The 17142-nt window shown below is 38.2% G+C and overlaps 1 protein-coding gene across 8 annotated transcripts in view; it reads right to left on the reverse strand.

Annotated features, from left to right (window-relative positions):
- DCLK2 (doublecortin like kinase 2) overlaps window positions 1-17142 on the reverse strand; it is a 135925-nt gene that overhangs the window by 44685 nt on the left and 74098 nt on the right. For 7 of the 8 annotated variants that reach the window (XR_005122631.2, XR_008550043.1, XR_008550042.1 and 4 more), the window contains exons 4-5: window positions 15825-15926; window positions 9664-9758 (exon numbers count right to left, since the gene is read on the reverse strand). Coding sequence is in view for 5 of the 8 variants with exons in the window: in XM_037497451.2 (XP_037353348.1) it covers window positions 9664-9758; window positions 15825-15926 (197 nt within the window). In the remaining 3 variants the exon portion in view is untranslated. Of the gene's footprint in view, window positions 1-9663; window positions 9759-14927; window positions 14979-15824; window positions 15927-17142 lie in introns of all 8 variants that reach the window. The other variant, XM_037497448.1, reaches the window with a different exon arrangement.

Raw genomic sequence — 17142 nt, forward strand, 5'->3', positions numbered from 1 at the left:
TCGGACGCTTCTTGTATCACACAGTTAGTGGTTAGGGTCACTTGACCTCCCAGGAATGAAGCCTGGTGTTCCAAGGGTTCAAGAAAAGCTGGGCATTCACCAAGCTCTCCGGACAGATATCCGGCAAAATGTGAAGTGTCTGTTGTTAAATATAAAACAAAGCTTTCCTAGTGCCCCGAGAGATGTGCAGACAAAGAGCAGAGAAACACACAGGGGACAAAGCTATGACTGCAGACAATTCTCACCGCTTCCCAGCCACTATTCATGAATTTCCTCATCTCTTGTAAGAGAACTGTTCTCCTCTGAAGCAAGGACTGAAATAGCACCAGAGAGATTAAAATATGGCACTCCTGATTAAACCTGTCCCATTTCAATCGTCAAACTAACAATTTTTATTAAAATCTCTTAAAATGCTAATGAGCGTTCATGCTTCCATCAGCAACTCGGATGCTGCGACAGCACAGAGCTGAGATGCCGCACGTTAGCACATCTTCCTCGGTAAAGCATAAAAGGATAACAGCGTCTGGCTCTGTCCATTATCACCCATAATTGCTACCTGATTCAAAAAGATGAGACTACATTTAGGGGTGGGAAGAAGGGGGGTGGGCCATGTCCTGATGGGGTCCTTATTGGTCAAGGGGTAAGGTGGTGGGAAAGAAATGCTAAGCGTTTTTATGGCCTGGCATTGCAACCCCATGTACCTTCTTGTTTGGCAGCAGCAGCTCCATTTATATGAGGAAGAAAGGGAAGGAAATGCACAAGAATCTGCCTGTGCTAAGAACATGAAAAAAAAAAAAAGAAAACAGAACAGAAAGAGCTATAAAATGTTCTTAACTGCTTTCATCATTTAAAAGCGCATTCATGGATGATTGAGTACGTCTGATAATAAGTAATGCTCCTTTCTACATTCTTAGCCAGAAAATTAAATCAGTGCTGTACATTACATTTCTTAGATAAATGGATTAGTAATATTTCTGCGAAATTTAAAGATAAATGTTAGGTTCTACATTAGTACATGAAGTTTTGTTCAGAAATAGGCAATTCTCAAAAAAGTAGTAAGAATGGTTGTATCAATGCATTATGGTATAATGCTGGATATGGATTAATTTTCATTTCTCATAAAAGGAAACACTTGAATGGAATCCAGGAGATAGTCTAGAGGTATATTTGGGAAATGGAACCATGATTCAATTTTTAGTGGTCTACTTACTGCAGGGGTCAGAAACATTTTCTGTACAGGGCCAAGCAGTAATATTTTAACCCTGTGAATCATATGGTCTACATCACAACTACTCAACTCTGCTGTTGTAGCAATGATCTGTAGCAGCCATAGATTATATGTAAATGAATGAGCATGACTGTGTTCCAATAAAACTTTATTTAGAAAAAACGGGCAATGGACTGAATTTGGCCACAGGCAAACTCCTGATCTACAGGAACTTTCTTAGGAAAGTTTTTCCTCCAACATAATTCTTATACTTTTAAATTCTAGAACAGAATGCCCTGAGGGATCAGTTGTTGCTATAAAGCAGTGGTTCTCTGTGATTGTCTATACATCAGCATTACCTGGGGAGATTTAAAAATCTCTTGCCAGACTGCACTCCAAATTAAAGAATCCCCATGGGTAGAGTCCAGTCATCAGCATTTTTTAAGCTTCATGGATGAGCCAACGTGCAGCCAAGGTTGAAAACCTCTATGGAGGAAGTTTCTGGCAGCAATTATAATTAATTCTTCAGGTACCTTAATATGTTTAAGTTCTCTCTGGAACTCATTCAAAAATCTGGCCATCATAAGTTATTTACAGCCAAGGAAGAACTTTTTCTTTGTAAAAAAAATACAATACTCATTACAGTGTAATGCATGCTTACTTCATGTCAAATGCTAAATGAGGTTACCTATTATAAATTAAGAATTCTCATAACTACCATTGATCTGTGTAGAAACCAAAGTTCAGAAAGCTTGCCCAAACTTGCCCTACCACCACAGCAAATGTGGAGTCAGAATCAAAACCCAGGTCTGACTCCAGGGTCCAAGCGTTATATGTCTCTAAGAATGCAAGAAGACTTACAGGCTATGAGGTTAAGTAAGAGATGTCATCCAGTATCAGATTCAGTATCAGAGATGTCATCCAATATCAGGTCAAAATATTCTCAGTGGTATATCTAGAACTTGTTTCAGATTCTAGAACAATAGTCACATTCCTGTAGTTGAGTCAAGTAATAAACAAGTATATAGCCTTTTCTCAGTTTAAAGAATTTCTTTATAAAGATGACCTCTGAAGTACAGTGAATATTTTTTAAAACTCAGTATAATTGATTTTTCTTATAAATAGATTTGCTTTCATTATCATTTTTGTGTTTTATCAGCTAACAGAAATATCAATTCCATTAAGTGGAAAGTTACTGTACTATAAATACTGAATTAGGAATGTGCCTAACAGTATGGCAGTTTCTCAAATATTAAAAAAAGATCTACCATATGATCCAATTCTACTCCTAAGCATCTACCTACCCAAGGAATGCAAAAACACTAACTCAAAGGGCTCTATGCACTCCTATGTTCATTGCAACACTATTTAGAATAGTTAAGTCATGGAAAAAACCTAAGTCCCCAAGGGCAGATGAGTGGATAAAGATGATGTGGTCCATATGCACAAGGGAATACTACACACCTGTAGAAAGGATGAAATCTCATCATTTGCAACAACATGGGTGGAATGGGCAGAGATGATGCTAAAGGAAATAAGTAAGAAGGAGAAAGACATTTACAGGATGATTTTACTCATATGTGGAATACAAAGAACAAAAGCAGACAAAAATAAACCAAAATAAACACTATAAATCTGACTATAGACATACCAGCGGTGAGGATGAGTAAGGAGTGGAAAGTAGAGGGGGAGAGTGTCCAGTGTACTGTGGTAGAGGATTATGGGTGTTTTGGTGGTGGGTATGCTATGATGCAGCTGAAGAGGTATGAACCTATACCTATAAATCCTATATAGTGTTATAGACCAATGTAATCACAAGAAATAACTTTTTTTTAAAGGAATATGTTTAAGAACAGAAAGCTTTATCATTTTTTACATGGAATTTACTTTGAAACACTTCAGTATTAGTAATGTCATCTGAAAACAATTTGAATCAGCACCCAGGAGTTGGTAACACACAAAATATTATTTGCGGTCATACCTAAATCATGGTTTCATTTGGCAAAATTAGTAGTGCCTGAGATTTGTGATTGAGAGTGAAAAATGGAACCCACTGCCTGACAAGTGCAAGGCTGAGACAGCAGTCAGCTCAAAGTCCATGGATGGGGTTGGATGGAACCCGCTGAGCTCCTTTTGAGCACTGCTGCCACCTTGGAGACCACGTGGTCTCCTCTGCCAAAATCAGCATAAAACCTTAGCACATCCCAATGAGCGAGCCTTTCAAGCAAAGTATTAGCTTACTGGATTTTGAGCAATAGACAGGTGGTAGGGATTTGTCTACCTGGTAGAAAGGTCTCCAGACTTTTGCTGAGAGGGCTCTATCACCAAGACCCAGGATGCCAGGCGGAGGGAGGGGTGCCTGCCTCTTCAGTTCTAACCATGGCTGCTCCCACTGTCAGACAGTGGCTGCAGGGTCATGACCCACTTTCAAGAATAAGGGGGCATTAAAGACTAAAACATAAATTGCTTGTATCAAGTCAAGTTCTTACAACTGATCCCATTTATGCATGGATTTGTTTGGCAAACTCCCCCTCCATCCCCACAAAGGTGGGCTTCAGTCCTGTTGAGCTATTTACCCAGCAAATGCCTCTATTTATTAAGCAACTACATGGTGTGCAATACACAGCCCTCAAACAGAGTTTGAGGCTCTTTAGGAAGATTTATTTATAGGTAGAGCACTGAAGTTCTCAAAACTGCTTAGTCCCTCTTTTGCTTTTATTTCTGTCAACAAAATTAATTAGGTTCAGAGATGAAGTCACCACCCAGCATTTCTGGGGTAATAAAGAGAGTCTAAAAATCAGTCTGTCTTGTAGTAAGGAAGAGTATTAACCAGTTTTAAATACCAAAAAAAAAAAAAAAAAAAAGTTAAAGCTCCAGGGGAAACTGAAAAAGTCTAAGGTCAGCAGCTACTGTGGATTTACATTTCACAGCTTCCAAAAGAAGTTTTGAAGTTCAGAAGGTCAAAGAGCTACATTTTAGCTCTGCCAATCAGGATGAGATACTACTAGTCCTTTCATCACACTTCACAAATCTGGGAAATCTTTCACCACCAGCAAACCCAGGAGACACCATCAGATAAAATATCAGCACATCAGACAGTTTATAATCTCAAGATGTTGGATAATGTTCCAAATGTACTTTTTTCTTTCTTCTTTCAACCAACAAGAATGCTCACAGCAGACAGCCTCTGGGCATATGCTTCGGCATCAACTTGAGATATTTTATTCCTCAGTGTCCACAGATGTGCCCCTGACTCTGAAGCCTTAAGTTACTACAGCCTTGAAAGTCTTAAATAGGGACATGGATGATGAATGAAATTTCAGGAAAACGCTTTCTTCATCCATCTGGCAGCTGATGACACATTTAGTACCTTTTATTGCCTATCTGTCCCAAAGAAAATGCTGTGATTTAAGCATAGTAAATATTCCCACAGGGAAACTTATCAGCTAGATCGAAGAGACTCTGAGGAGCTTGGGCAAAGGAGACAGGAGATCAGGGGCTGAGGTCAAGGAGAAAATGGAGAATCAGGAAGATGGGGATTAAAGGAAGTAAATGTCAGTAGTGGTAGGATTCTCAGACTTGAAGGGGAGAGAAGAATGAGCAGGGAGTGATGGGTCTGGAGAGTAAAAGGACAGAAAAGAGAACAAAGCATTAAAATTGATGGGGAGAGAGACTTTTGTGGCCCTCAAAAGGAAGAACAAACAAAGCAGTCGAGGGAGCAGGGAACAGCCTAAGAAAGAAACTCTGTGTGGAGTTTCTGATAGAGATGAAACTCTGATAGAGATGAAAACAGAAAAGGTGTGGGCAGCCAAGCTCCAAATGGTCTTCACTCAACTTACCTATGGATTTTTAGGCCTCGTGTAATCTCTTTCCATATTGAGCTGGGCTGATGTATGGTGGGCTCTGCTTTCAAATCCCAGCTACGTCACTATACTCATGAAGCGGCTTCCATCACTGGCCAAACACATGACAGTACCTCATAGCCAAGTACGCTGTTTGCTTGTCCTGGACTACGCTATATCTTTCCAGTCTGAGTCAATCTTGACAATAATGAGCTCCACCAATAGCTTTCCAAGAAAACCACTAACACTATCCTATTGCGAATTTCGTCATTTTACTAAAGCTTTATGGGGTCATGTACAGTGCTAGGCACACAGTGTAGACCATTTCACTTGAAGAGTTCCCATTAATCCTATGAGCAATCTCTTCCCCAGGTCTTCAAGAAACCTGTCAAGAAATTCTGTATCTTCTATCTGCCTTCATCCAGTCTTTCCCCTACACTAGGATTGCCTCTTCCTATTCCAAACCCTCTCCTCTTTGTTCCTTTCCTAACTGCTCCACCCTTTCTTATTCAGAGCATTTGTGCATATCCCAAACCAGGTACTCAGTAAGGAAACCACACCAGCTCGTCCCTCCAGAAGACTTACACAGCCATGCTTTTCCATAACACCGACCTAGGGTGTAACTGTGGGGAGCCCGGCTGGGGTGCTTGTGTTTCATGGAAGCAAACCAACCAGTCAGAGATGGGGGATAAGTCAGAGGTTAGAACCAAGACCCTGAAAGTTCAGTAGTGCCAACTGGCCATTGGGACCTTGAACAAGTCACTTCTCATCTCTGAAACTTAGATTTTCCATCTATAAAATGAAGACTAAAAGACCAGAGATTGTTCCAGTGTTCACATTCTATGGTTTTATGTAACTTTCTAGTTACATAACCAAAAATTATAATCAAGCAAAGACTAATTTCTCAGTGGTCCCACTGTCTTTCAGCTTTCAGTTTAAAGAAACTTAGTTCCTTGGTTGCCCCCCTATTTTTTACACTCCCATTCTACTAAAATTATCCACAATTTGAAGAAAGCTTTGCTTTCATCCTCTCTTGTCTTTGGTTCAGTCGCTCAAAGAACATGACCTGCTACGAATGCATGTGAATGCAGTAGAGCTGTCTTCCTCACTAAAGTGTTATTGAAAAACTATGAGTACTTTCTGTGGGGATATGGGGTGTTTCTGCTCTTTTTCTCATCTCAGTTTTCAACAGCCAGACAAAAATGTCACTGATGTGCTGTGACCAGAGATTAAAATCACATCACTCTATTCTCATTTTCAGTTCCTTCAATCTCCCCGCCAAAACATCAACATGACTCCCTGAAACTGGCACAAAGAAAAATTGTTACACATTATAAAATTCTGCTTACCTTTGACCCAACTTTGCTTAATTCCCAAAACTGAGTTTAAAAAAACCCATCTGCCAAAAACTATGTGCTGGTAGAGAGACAGACATTAGTATCAACAGCTGCCTGTGTTGTTCTGGCTTGGTTTGCTTGCTTTTGTCAATTCTCCGGTTTTCTAGAAAAAGATTATCTATCCCCAAAGCCATTAAAGCATCTAACTAGGATAAATAGTGTAAAGAGTTCCTGCCCGTGAAAAACAGTCCTCCATTGTCAGACATTCCCTCCTAATTGATCTTAATAAGCTACTTCAAATGAAGGGGAAAGAAAAAGCATAGCACTAACAAATGGTAATTATCTGCAATTCTCTACTTGTATGCCACTGAATAGAGAAAATAACGCAAACATGGGTAGACGCAGGCTAGAGCTTTACAATGACATCAAAATTAGGGTATTTTGTACAGTAAGTAACGAGACCAAGTTGCAATATTTCAAAGGCAGGTTTTCATCCAGAGGACAATATATTCCATGGATAGCTGGGCACCACAGTGAGATGAAATTTGCACAAAGCACAGACTGTGAGCATAGAGCAGAGGTCAGAGATGTTTAGCTTTGTGTCTTAAAAGCTGACTGGTGTAGCAGAGGTTTCTTTAGCTACTAATATTTAATGTAAAATTCACTGATTCTATGTCAGCTTTAACATAAGAGAATTAGATGCCCCAGCTTCTTAGACAGCTATATTGCACATTAAAAGAACTATAATCCTAGCATTTTGAAACCACTGAAAAATCAAATCTGCCCTTACTTTATAGAGGAGAGAAAGAAAACCAGAGGAAGTCTCACAGCTGTTGGTAAACCCCACAGACCTCAGGTGTGGTGGTGGAGAAAGGGGTGGGGTCATAGAAAGACCATTTCTCTTTACATTATTTATAATCTCATTTTCAGTCCAGACCACTAATCACCATTTCCTTTAATCTTCTCTTTTTTGACATCAACAAGCAATCCTGAGCACTTACTGTGTGCTATATGCCAGGGTAACTATAATAATAAAAATGCACCTAGCACAAGAGAACAATGATACATAATTCTCAGCACTAACAATTTATCAATTTTTTTTAAAATTCTATGAATCTTCACTGTAGAAATTTGACTGCTCTTCCACAACTCTGTCTGCATTACCCCTAGCATTAAAAAGCATCAACTGACTTCCTGGCAGCCACAAAAAGGGAGAAACTTGTGTACAGCTGATGATGGAATTAGGGAGAAAGATGGAGGCCTAGGTCTCGGGTAACAAAAAAAGAGTGAAATGACCAAGACCACAGGGACTAAGTTGTACCCAGATGGCCACAGGCAGGATTCAGTCAAGGATCCCAGCCCTGCCTGAAGCAAACGCCGGGGATGGGGTAGGGAGGGGGGACAAATATGAACAGCCTCTGCTTCGGAGAATGTAATCCTTGTATTATTATTGTATACATATGTATTATATTAGTATTTCACTCTAGCTTAGACTTCCACAACATCAAATCATGTTAGCAATCGTTTTTGATCTCTAGATCTTTATTTTAAATTTCTTTTAGTGAGGGAACATTGACCGTTACACTCTATATATGACTTACAGGTAAAGAAGACATCCTTCAGGTGTATGTTACCAAATACATACCTACCACCAAGGCACCCAGTGTCTTCCACCATGGCCCATGGGCCCCCAACTCATTTTGTTCTTCTTCCCCCATGAGAGCCTCAACTTTAGATTGAAAACCAGATTTCTATGGTTACTGATTTTGTTTTCAGGGGCCCTTTGTTTTCTCTATATTCCATGTATATGTGAAAGTATCCAGTATTTGTTCTTCTCCTTCTGACTTATTTTGCTTAGCCTAATTCCCTCCAGTTCATTCCAGGTTGTTGCAAATGACCAAATTTCATCTATTTTTATAGGTGTGTAGTATTCCTTTGTGTGTATACCATACGTTGTTTATCCACCCATCTATTCTTGGAGACTTAGGTTAATTCCATAACTTGGCTATTGTAAATAGTGCTGCTATGAACATAGCCTATATATCTTTTGAATTAGTGCTGTTTTTTTTTTTTAATCCTTTGGGTAGATATTTAGGAGTGAATTGCTGGGTTATATGGTAGATCTATTTTTAACATTTTGAGAAATGTTAAAAATGGCTTTGCCATTGTAAATAATTTTAATAATACGAAAACTGCTTACTATATTACATTGTGTTTAACCCTAACCACAACCTTTCATCCCCATTAAAGAGATGGAAACACTTCTGATCAGAAGAGCTAAGGGAGTTGGCCTAAACTACAAAATGAAACCAGACACAGAATTCAAAGCCAGGTCATCAACCCTAAATTCCTCACTTTAAGATTTGTTACTACACCTAGTAGTAACAAATTAAACTTCTAAACCATCTCAGTGATATTGCATATTGGTTCCAGCCCACCGCAATCAAGCAAACACTGTAATAAAGTGAGTCAAAAAACTTTTTGGTTTCCCAGTGCATGTAAAAGTTACATTTATGCTATATTATAGCGTATTAAGTGTGCAATAATATCATTTATTTTCAAAACAACACACATGCCTTAATTTGGTGTAATTGGTATAACTGTTTTTTAATCATCCAAGAAATACTGGTAACCCCTTTTTCCTCAAAGCTTTTGTCTAACGTAGATGAAAACTGCCATTCAACTCTATGGAAAGAAAAACAGAGTCCACCTGCTTTTTAAAAAAATTTGCAACACAAGGAACAGACAACTATTATTCTAAATCAGTTCCAGTCCTTGATGGAGGCTCTCTTAATTTCAAAATACCTTACTGCTAAAAAACAACATTAACCATCATGAGAGCTGTTGAACAAAATGGCACCAATAAACTTGCTTGACAGAGTTGCCACAAACCTTTAACTTGTTAATTCTTAAAAAGATTTAATTAATTTATGCATACAAGAGCTGCAGTGTAGGCCAGAGGCTCAAGGAGGGTGAGAGGATTCATCAGAGACAGAGTGGGGAGCAGAACAGGAGCATCTACTGAAATACACTGCTGAAGGGAGCAGCATCTGCTGCGCTATGTGGGTAGCTCCCTGGCCAGGGATCGAACTCGTGCTGTAGTAGCTGGCGATAGCTTGATAGCACTGAGTCTTTAACCCCTGTGCCACCAGGGAGGTCCCCAAACCTTCCATTTGCAAGATGCACAGTAAGTGCAGATTGCAATAAAATGAAGCATGCCTGGATGCAACTCAAAATAATAAAATTACCTAAACTTGCCACACTTTGTATTTCATACCTTTAATCCTCTGAAACTTCCTGGGCTAGTTGGAGAAGAACTGGAGGATTTCGTAGATTTAGGAGTAGAAAGCTGGCTGCTTGGGGTTCCATTAACTGACCGGGAGACAAGGAAGACCAAGTTCATTAAAATCCAAAATAACCAGAACATGTAAAGACAGCACATGCGCAATATAGCTGCAATGAAGCTTCAATTCATTTAAAGCTCAAAGCAGATGGGAAATCAGCAAAAAGCAAAAATAATGTATCTTATTGTATTACAGACACAGTATCAAACAAATAAGGTGTGAAAATAGACATTTTAAGTCAGTTTTTTGACAGTGACATAAACAAATATATAGAGCATTATGGGATTAGAAATGTACTACAAGAACTTGTTCAGATAGCGTGCCTGTGCGCAAGGGTAGAGGAATGAATGGCTATTGCATTTGCAATGGTTTACTAGAAGGTTGTTCTGTAACTGTCAACATCTACTGTCTTGGTAAATACTAATCTGAATAACTAAGAATTTCTTAGGGCTCTCCCAAATCAACACTAGCACAACCCAAAACATATTTACTAAGTATGTTCTTTATGGAAGGGGAAACTTACTGGTCACTTCCTTGTAATATTCATTTATTTGTTTGAAAGTCTAAAAATACACTCTTCAACTTTCTTTTTATTTTGATTAGTTATTTCTAATTCCTTCTATTTTCTTTCTTTTACTTCTCCATTACTTAGCAAATCTTGGTGACTTTAATACATTCCCCTCCACATTTACATCTATTTCTGATCGAACTTTTGACTTAGGTCAAAAGCTCAGTTTCAAGCCTATGAAAGAAGAGGATAGGCTGTGGCTGTTCAGGAAGGTTACTTTGCAGATTTTATATGAAGAATGCTGGTCAGATACTTCAGTGTGATTCATGATCATTCCTACTTTTATCACCTGGTTCTATTTCTGCTGTAATTTCACGAAGATGATAGTTAACATCTAGTATTGGTAAGATTGTTTTTCAATCATCCAAGAAATACTGGTAATCCCTTTTCCTCAATGCTTTTGTCTAAAGTAGATGAAAAGTGCCATTCAACTCTATGGAAAGAAAAACAAAGTCCACCTGCTTTTTAAAAATTTTTTACAACACAAGGAACAGACAACTATTATTCTAAATAATTGCCAATCTTTGATGAAGGCAGATGTCCTGGATCAAGTATTATGACTAGATAAGCCATCATTAATAGGGACATCTGGGTTCATGAAGTCACATTTGTTTATAGTATTTGCTCATTTAAAAAAAGTCAGTAAATACTTTTTCCAGTTATTTTTAAATTACCACCTTTAATTTTTCTAATTCAACACTACTTTAAAGTAATTATCAGTTATCTAGATTTTCTTAACAAATGCTTGTGGATATTTAGATAATTGTATGATTAATGAGTGGCTTTGAAGAGTACAAAAAAGGGCCAATTATTGCTCAATTAAATTTCAATTAATGTTATTGCTTTAAAAATTTTTCTTTAAAGGGACCTGGGATAGGAATTCACATAAGAGATTATTATGGGCAATAAACTAATCAACTTGCTGTGAGCAGAGACTGGATTTTATTCCATTTTTTCTTCATTGCACAGAGCTATCTATAAGAGATTACCAGTTTTCTACTCCAGTTTCTGAGTACTGTTAATAGACACCATGTTGATAACAAAGGCTTTCTTGGAGCAGTAATAGAATAAGACTCCTACAAATGATGATCTAATTTACTAACTTCCTATAAACATACCTAATCCCTCCCTCAACATAGTTTCTTAGCAAAACTCACAGCTAGAAATTTAACTGGTGTCAGTAACTACATATTTACCCCTAAATAACTACATATTTACCCCTAAATAACTCTGTTATAAAGATACTGAGTCACATGTAGCCCACAGCATTTGGAAGGTTCTTTAAAAATGTCCTCTCTAGACTAAAAGCTCAATGAGCCAATCTGTAAACATGGTGGCACAGATTGAGAATTAAGGTTGTTTTATTATTATGAAAACCATTTCAGTAATGGCAAAAGTATATATATTTTTCTAAGGCCCGACTTTGAAAAAGTTAAATGCATGTTTTTATTGAAAGGGTGACATTTTTCTGAGCCTGGGCTATATTACAAGCCACAGTATTGCCTGTAAATGGTTCTTTCTTTCTTCTAGAGATATTGTATGACCTACAAGTAGCATCTTTTAAATTCTCCAGTAGCTAAGAAGAGGGGTTCCCAGTCAACCCCACAACAGCAATAACTAAAAATGCTACATAATACGACCCCCACAATTTTAGGGTGGTTGGGGTATTTTGCTTTCTTGAAGTACGATTGTTTACTATTTCAATATCTGGTGTTCGGGTAGAGTGGACCAATAGAATAACTGGGGGAAAAAAATCTCCTGCTAGTTTTTCTAGGCGAACATCTAGTTTTGCCCCATGCTTACAACCAATCACTTATGGGGGCTACATCTCTCAGGATGCCACAGAGCAGCTCCCCGTCTCCCGGGCTACTGATGTTCCTTTGTTTTTTTATTTAAATATTTTATTTTATATAATTCTTATATCTTTTTATCATCTTTGCACAATGTATGCATTTTCATTTTGGTTATATTCCCCATACAATTGCTCCTCCCCCTTATTTTGACTCTAGTCCTTCCTTTCCCTGCCCTCCCTCCCCCCTACCCCCCTACCCTCGTGTCTCTGGTTTATAGTTGCTTGTTGATTTTGATTTTTACTTTGCATTGATTAGTCTTTTTCCTGGTCTCTTATTTAGGTTTTCTAAATTCCTGCTATGAGTGAGACCATCAGTGTTTTTTTTTTTTTTTTAATAGAGGCATGTTTTTTTTATTTATTTGTTTGTTTGTTTGTTTGTTTATACATGCACTGGGTACAGTCAGAAGCACAGGAGGGTGAGAGAATTCACCAGAGCCAGAGCGGGGAGCAGAGCAGGCAGAAGGACCGAAGTACACTGCTGAGGGGAGCAGCGGGCGGCAGGAGAGGTCTGCATGCCATGTGGGACCCTCCTCCAGTGGCCGGGGAGCAGCCGGGGATCGAACCAGCGCCGCAGAGGCTGCGGGCAGCTTCGCAACCCAGCGCTCAACCACTGCGCCACCGGGGAGGCCCGAGACCATCAGTGTTTTTCTTTTTCTTTCTGACTTATTTAGCTGAGCATGATCCCTTCTAGATTCATCCATGTTGCTGCAAACTGCATGTGTTTATCTTTGTTGATTGTTGAGTAATATTCCATTATGTACATGTACCACATCTTCTTGATCCAGTCATCTATTTTTGGGCATTTGGGTTGCTTCCATAGCTTAGCTATTATAAATAGTGCTGCTATAAACATAGTGGTGCAGGTGCCCTTTGGAATTACTGTTTCTGTGTCCTTTGGGTAAATACCTAGGAGTGGAATTGCTGGATCCTTTGAATGGATGCAGAGACATGCGGGAGGGATGGTTTGAGGATGAAACAGGGTCTATCCAAAAACCAAACAAAATAAAACATTTGGGGGTTAAAAAAAAGTTCTCTACTGAGTCTCAGTATCATTTATTTGCACACTTCACCTTAAACTTTGGAGGGTGAGACCTGTGAGAGTGGGCACTGTGCCCTCTCCCCTCACACAGCTGCCAACAGGGAGATGTGCAGCTACCAACAACATCACAATGTTCCTACTCCTTCACTGACCACCCCTCTCACCCCCATGTTCTCTCTCAAACAAAGCTTTTACCCACTCCTCCCCTCAACTGTAAGTAAGAAATAAATTTGGGATTTTTGTTTGCTCTGAATATGTATATAAGTGTACACACACACACACACACATTTGGTGGTATATGAAAGACTCACAAAGAAATCTTGCTTTGGATTTCTAGCTTAAGACTCAAAGTATGTTAACTATGTTATCCAGATTGATTTCTATGTGTTTCTTGCACAGTATTCAGCTGAGAGAGTTGCTGAGAGTTGCTGAGGCAGGCAGTCAACCAGACTCCATGCCCAGCAGTATTCTGTGCCAATATTTAAAAAGTGCATTATTATGTTTATAAAGTTACTAGCTTACTCTAAAATTTCAAATTTTCCCCAGAATTTTCTGAATTTTCAGCACAGCTAAAGTAGTCTGTAAAAGCAAGATATATTTCTAAGTACTGTGACGTTTAATAATACAAAACTTCTCCTTCCTGGCATTGGAGAGTGGGAAGAGAACCTGGTATGAAAATAGCAACTTTCTTCAGAATCACAGGTAAATCCCAGCAACTGACTCAGACCTCACTTTTATTAACTGCAGCATAAGCTGAACACACTTTTGGGTTCGTTTCTTGTGAAGAAGCCATTGACCCTCTGATGAGTATAATGCATTTACTATTTACCCAAACTCAGACAAAAACTCAGTTAAAATTTCGGGTTCTGGCGTTCTAAGATTTTCTAGAACCAACTGCTAAGCATTCCAAATTCAAGCTTTTTAAAAATATTTATACATATTTTAGATTATGTTATGAAATAGGTGCAAGACAGATGTAGCTGTGAACAGTAAGTTAGTTTTCCTCTTTAGACCTTGGGGAAACAAAATTGGATTCAGTACAATGAATTTTAGGTAAGAGTCTTCTAATCATCATCCCATCTGAACTTGACCTACATAAACTCTTTCAAAGTACTGTCTATCTTTAATTATTTTATGATATAATAAGTACTTGCAAACCTAGCATATCAAAAGCTAAGAACCTGACAAAATCTTTATCTACAATCTGGTAAGCTTAGTTCAGTGTATTTATGTAAATTCCATGTTCCATTAGCTATTGCAGTGTTTGAGACACAGAAAGCAGAGTTTGATTTGAAATAAGTAATAGCAGACATAATTTCAGTTAAAAATACTCAGTCTCAGTGTTTGTAGAGTGGCTGTTGAGTCTATTAACTCCAGGTTTGAGGAGGCAGGAGAGAATAGAAGAATATAATTGTTCCTATGGCCATTTCATATTCATAACCACCTTTTTCAAGAACAGATCATTTCCCAAAATAGAGAATTTTCCTAAATTGACTAGAGATAGACCCCTGGAGGTGACATGCCTTCTTGGACTGTGGTAACACGGCTGGCGCTTGATCTTCTGATGGTGACTGGCTTTCTAATATAGCGGCCTATGCACTGGGAAGCACTTCACACAGAGTTACACTGGTACAAGCCAGATACAGTCATGGAAATGGAGCAAAAGGAAACAGAAATGTGGCAAAAGACAAAAACAAAAGCCCAGCAGAGCGACAAAGCCATAATAACCATGGCTCACCTGGGGATTTGGCTGTAGAATAGGCACTGGAGTAGAGGCCAGCCCTCTTTACTGTACTCATTCAGTATATACAGAGGAGGAGATAGTAAGGACAGTGGTTATTCAGCAGATCTAGCTAGATGTGTATACAAAAAGAAGGGTAAAACCACCTGACCTAAAGAAAGTGGAGCAGGTTCTGCAGGAGAACTGCAAAGTGCAATATCCAAAACACTCAGTCTTTTATAAAAAGTTTGATACTTGGGACAGTTTTCAACTGATACAACTGGTATCTAGGGTCTAGATTTCCCAAAATTAAAATCACAGTTTTTCACCATCTTTCTCTTATTGGGAAATTGGATCAGCAAATTTTTTATAATTATTATAAACAAACCTAGTAGAATCAGCATGGTCAAGATATGCATACTTTTAATTCTTGAAATGTCAAAATTATGACAAACCTATAGGCTTAGGATCTGCAAGAAACTGAATTACAACTACGTCTGACTCTTAAATACATTACTATTTTCCAACAATAATTACTATGGTGACTATTAAATTGGTTGATGAAGAAAAAGCCTATGGAAACTTATCAACTAACTACATTTCTGTGTTGGGTACATGTTTTCAACCTATTAGAGAAGAAAACAGATAATAGAGTATGAAATACTTCTATGTAAATACCAGGGAAGGAATCTAAATAATAAAACTTCTTGAGAAAATGTGTCAGAACAAAACAAGCAAGTTTCTTAGGAGACAAACCTGGCAAAAGAGATTTAAATTTTTGTTTTTAAAAACCATGTCATCTATATGTTGTTTTGGAATCTGGCTGCATATGAAAACAACTCCTCGTTCATAATAACTATAAAAAGCTGAGAAAGATGTGCACTAGTAACATTCTTTTCTTTTCTCTTAATTTACCTGAAGCTGGTGATTTGCTGCGTCGAGAGGTTCCAGGGCTTTTGGATCCAGAATATTTAACAGTTGAGGAGCGAGAATAAGATGACTTCAAGACACGGCATTCTAGAAAGAAAGTGCGTTAAATAGGTCTGGTTTTAATGCAAGCCAAAGAAAGTTACTGCCTGGCACCATTTATTACCTGATGTTTTTTCTATTATTGTTAAAGAGCTATCATAGACAAAGTAACCATCCCAGAAGTACAACTGAGGTTACCCATCTTATGCATCACCTTGTTCATTGTTCCAGGCGACATTCTCAGTGAAAATGGAACCCCAATGTCCTGACTTGATGCACACACACCACTGGCTAAACAGTGCGACTTTAGCTAGTTGCACCAACAGGGACAGGATATACAATTTTATTCTTTCCAAACTGATAATCTTAGTGTGAGAGAGTATGGAATTCAAACTTACTCTTCATCTTCCTGTCTTATTTTTCATCTTTCCAGCTTTAAGCAGTTAGCTCTAGTCTTTCCGTAAGGTACCAACTAAAACAGCATTTAGAGTACCAGAACTAATTACAGCTAAAATAATCACTTCTAATTTGAATAATTAAGAGCCTGAGTTTTGGAGTCCTGCAGATTTTGGATGAATCATGGATTTGACTTTGTTACCTGGGGGACCTTGGTGAGGTTCTAAGTCTCAGTTATTTTTTCCCCCTATGAAATTGGGTTGAGTGAAATCTGCATCATAAACTTGTTGTAAGGATTAAATTAGGTAGCACATTGTCTGTAATTTATGTTAAAATACTTCAATTTATACAGGAAAATTCAAATGTGGGTTGGTTTTCATCTATACCCCAAGGGCAATAAATTAACATGTGAAGTGCACTAATCAGGGAAATAGACACCAGGGGAAGCTAGTTAGCATTTGAAAGGCTCTAATCAAAACCTCACTCAGAAGGGACTGTTGCAACTTCAGTTTAGTTAATTAACATTATGAATGTTGGAAAGTATTCCATTGTTGAAAACAGTGGCATGTGGATTAGTTACAAACATTTTAAAGGCACTGCCACTCTTCATGAGGAAGGATGTATAAATCTAGAGAGCTAATAACCAGAACTTCAGACCTATGCCTTAGGTTTAGGAATCTGAGCCAGCCCTGCCTCCAACTCCTAATGTAGTGTTTTGTTACCTAAGACTAGTTTACCTGAATTTAATGAATTTTGAATAGATCTTTATGCAAGATATTGTCAAGAAGCCTGTAAGCACAGATAAGGAATGTCAAAGCTAGAAGTTAAAAAACTGATTTTTAAAAATCTTTACCTCCTGATAGATGTA

Source organism: Talpa occidentalis, unplaced genomic scaffold (assembly GCF_014898055.3).
Source record: "Talpa occidentalis isolate TD23 unplaced genomic scaffold, MPIMG_talOcc4v2.1 talOcc4.8, whole genome shotgun sequence".
Taxonomy (NCBI): Eukaryota; Metazoa; Chordata; class Mammalia; order Eulipotyphla; family Talpidae; genus Talpa; species Talpa occidentalis.